The sequence below is a fragment of the Centruroides sculpturatus genome, unplaced genomic scaffold, assembly GCF_000671375.1.
Source record: "Centruroides sculpturatus isolate CEXI.00-Female unplaced genomic scaffold, Cexi_2.0 scaffold178, whole genome shotgun sequence".
Lineage (NCBI taxonomy): Eukaryota > Metazoa > Arthropoda > Arachnida > Scorpiones > Buthidae > Centruroides > Centruroides sculpturatus.
Genome location: NW_019384433.1, coordinates 817,910 through 822,115, shown reverse-complemented (window position 1 = coordinate 822,115; position 4,206 = coordinate 817,910). Strand labels below are relative to the sequence as shown.

At 25.6% G+C, this 4,206-nt stretch overlaps 1 protein-coding gene across 1 annotated transcript in view; it reads right to left on the bottom strand.

The window, feature by feature from the left end:
- Nucleotides 1–3,363: 3,363 nt before the first annotated feature.
- The window catches only part of LOC111619798 (sodium channel protein type 3 subunit alpha-like), a 128,440-nt gene continuing 127,597 nt past the window's right edge, over nucleotides 3,364–4,206 (bottom strand). The window contains exon 10 of the mRNA XM_023361614.1: nucleotides 3,364–3,401. Within this exon, the coding sequence (XP_023217382.1) occupies nucleotides 3,364–3,401 (38 nt within the window). The remainder of the gene's footprint in view (nucleotides 3,402–4,206) is intronic.

Below are 4,206 nucleotides of genomic sequence, written 5' to 3'. Positions count from 1 at the left end.
AATCGTTCTATAATCGAACCAATATGCAATAACAAATTCGAATTTAAAACGGTTCGGACATTTTTAAAATCGAAATAGATAAAAATATTTATAACAATGTCTGAAATGTTATCAATTTAATACACCTAAGTACTCAATGAAGAATAAACGTAGTTGAAAACAAAAAATCGCATCTAAAATAGTACAGTAGAAGCCGTTTTTCCGGATAAGCTTTAGTGCTCTCCATCTCACCCCCGCGTGAGAATTTCGAAAAATTCCTTCTTAGTGTGCATTCCCATAGCATACCCTATTAAAATGCAGATAAAAACAAAAAATCACATCTAAAATAGTACAGTAGAAGCCGTTTTTCCGGTCAAGCCTTAATCCTCTCCCTCTCCCCCCCGCTGGGGAATTTCGAAAAGTCCCTTCTTAGTGCGCGTTTTCATGACATACGCTAACTGTGTACCAAATTTTACCTCTTTAGGTTCAGCGGTTTGCTCTGGGCGATGATGAATCAGTCATTCAGTCAGTCAGGACAAGTAATTTTATATATGTAGATGTACTTCAAAAATTAATTGAAGCGCACGGACTCAAATTGCTGAAATACGTATTGCGAAAAATTTAGCATATGTATCTTAATCTATATAGGTTAACGTATTATACGTTGCATAAAAAGACCCTTGCACAACGTTTATTACATAAATTAAGGAAGTTTTAAAATAAAGATAAGAATTCACTGCATATGCAGAGTGACAAGTCGCTTTAATTTAGTGCCCATAAAATGATGTAACGTGAGTTCGCTCTCATGTCAGGAACGAAGTTCTTCTAATTAATATATTTATTAATTGAGACGATAAAAAATATATATAAATCTATATATTTTAAATTCAGAATAAATTTTTTAATATATAACACCTTTATTTATTTCAAGTTTAAGGTTTTAATCTCAATTATCAAGTATAAAAATGTATTGTACTTCATTTTTAATCTAATTAACAAGTCAGAAAATTCGTTGCTTTAGTCAAAAAAATTAATCGAAATATATAATGAAATTATTTAGTTAAAATGTAATTACAAGGGGAAAAATACGGTAGTAATGAAGATATTTTAAAATTCTAAATATTTCACAGAATTTTTATGGAGTTTTAACAACGAATTTAAAACTTGTTCATAAATAATCTTAATGTTAAGGTATCCACAATTATTTGCAACTTCATTTGTTATCATTAATCATTCTGTCGTATACTAATAAATAACAGTTTTTAAACATTTTATTAAAGCTGTCAGTTATATTTTATCAAGTGATTTGAATAAAATGATTATGTAGTAGTTTCACATAAAATATAAATTATTACTATTTTTTAATTTATCTTACAATGTATTTAAAAACTGAAAGCTCATTCATCTCTCTTTTGACGTTTCTCAAAACATTTCGTATTCGAATTTCTAAATGTAATGTAAAAACCCATTTATTTAAATAGTGAAGTTGACAAATGACTAAATTTTTTTCATATGTGAAATATTTTTAAAATTCTATGATATTTATAAATTTTTTTTCTCGCTATTGAAAAAATAGAAAAAAGAAATATTGAATCAAATAAATTCCAATTCAAATTAAAATTACATTCCAATAAATTAAAATATAATTATTAAAGAATGTGATTACCGTATTTTACGGCATATAATATGCAACTATTTATCCAAAAAGAAGACTAAAAATGTGGAGTTGCAAGTTCCCACAGGCTAATGAATACAAACGGCCTTCAGTAATATTTTTACAAATCTTTCTGTATTCATTATTTTAATTTTTTAAGATCAATTTACTTAATCTGTATGTAATTTATTTCTTTATAGTTAAATACAGGGTGGTCCAAAAATCAGTTAACTGAGAATATTTTGATTATTTTAAAATAGTAAGTATTAAAATGGTTAAAATGGTTTAGAACAGCTTCCTATTATTGTTTAGACTCATTTGCTTTCGTTCTATTCAATCAGGATGCTATATTGCTTCATTTCACAAATATAAAATGAAGCAATGAAGTGCCTATGAAATATTAAATTGTGAATTTTGTTTAAATCAATAAACATTTCTTTTGAAAAATTTATGAAAAGCAATAAAAACCATGCAATTGTGAAAGAAATGTTACAGTGAAGTTTGTGGACGATGAATCCCACGTAAGTGATTTACATATTAAAGATTTGAAGAAAGAGGAGTAATAAATTATTCCCGAATTAGGATAATCAAAAAGTGCAATAACTGAAGATGTAGAAGGTTTAAATTTGTATTGAGCATGGAGAAACTTATTTTGAATAAATTTTATTACACTTTGTTAGTAGAAACTATATTAAAAATTTTTTACTTTAAAACTATTAACTAAATTTTGGCTACCTTATATACATTATGTACAGTATATACCGGTATATTTACACTCTTCTAATTAAAAGAACAATTTAATCATGTCTACTGATACTTGATAAATATTTGAAAATAATCATGAAATTCAATCCAAAAAGATACTTGATGCATCAATTTGGTTAAATGTTACGTATACAAATGTATGATGTTTTCCTATTTTCGAAAACTTAAAGAATTTTGACTTCGTAAGACATATTAAAATAAAATTATCCTATTAATATTATGTCCTAGAATTTCATATTCAAAGTGTAAAACAGTTTTTAAATTTGTAATACCTCAAATACTTTGTGATCTGATCCACAAAGTACAGTATTTGGAATTTACTGCGATCAAAAAGAAATGATACTGTATATACAAAAGATTTAGAAAAACTTAAATACAGTACTGTAGGTTATATGGAAAAATGTTCATAAGCTAAAATACTGGATTATTTGTCTACTGATATTGCTATTTAAAAATTTTTAGACTTTTAGAGAAAGCATATTTCTCTGGCATTAAATAAGAAAGAGCTATGAATTCTTCCAAATTGTTCCAATAAATAGTAAATAATTTTAAAATATTGTCAACGAAAAGTTATATGTTATGTTAATATCAATATTAAAAATTTGAAATCGAGACCGTAGGAAAGAGCTGGTCGGTTCGGATATGGCTGGATCACTTTTTGCTGCCAACATTACGAATACAATTTCAAATCACCTAATAACAAGCAACAGTCAGACCAAACCAATAGACTTTTCTATGGGGAGAAAGGATTATTCCTAAGATGTTGCTTCCTTCCTCCCCGACAGCAAATATATTTCTATCGAATGAGATTTAGAAACTATAAAGTTATAAAACAACTAAAAAATAATTGAAAGTGAAATTTTTATAAAGAAACCAGGAGACCATGACCGTAATCATGGCAACCGATCTTCGTTTTTGAGTTGTACCACCTTTCCACCTTACTATGGCATGTAAATACTGCCGTTTCATTTATCTATTCTACCGAATCTATTCTTTATGTTGACTAAAAAATTCAAATAAAATACAGTTTTAATTTATAAAATTAATTAACATTAACTAAATTTTATGGTTGAGAAATCGAAGAACTTTTTTATGCATTCTTACATTTGATTTTAATAATTACAACAAATTGATAGGCCAACTACGGTGCACCTATTAAACTAACAAATTTAAAACATCGATAGCTCAGAATTGGAAAGTAAATAATTTATTTTCATATTTAAGAATGATAAATTTCAAATAATAATGATAGGTTTAAAGTACTATTGATTTATTGTATCCATGTTGGAAGTTTATATTTGTAAGAGAGAATCGAATGAAAACATCACTTGCAAGAATCGATTTACGATCGTAAAAATAATGATTTTATAAATATTTTGCAATTCTGACATTTTGAATCTTTATTATTCTACATAAATAGAAAATTCAATAATAATTATATTTATTTTGCATAAACCATACATTTATATTAATTTTACTTTACTTATTTTAGTAATTATCAATTATATAAATAGAAAATTTTGTTCTATTATGTAATTTGTGTTTAATAATGTTTATTTGTAAGCCTATGTAATTTAAATACATTGGTTTACAAAATAAAACAAATAGTGATCATGTATTATCACAATGTAATAAAACGGGACAAAATGTGCATAATCTTATAGTGAATATTACAAAAATATTTAAATAGCAAAGTCAAGTTGTTAGTTAAAAAGAAAAATTATCTTTCAAATAAATAAATTAACTATATATATATATAGAAGTATAGTACGTTTATATATATATATATATATATATATATATATATA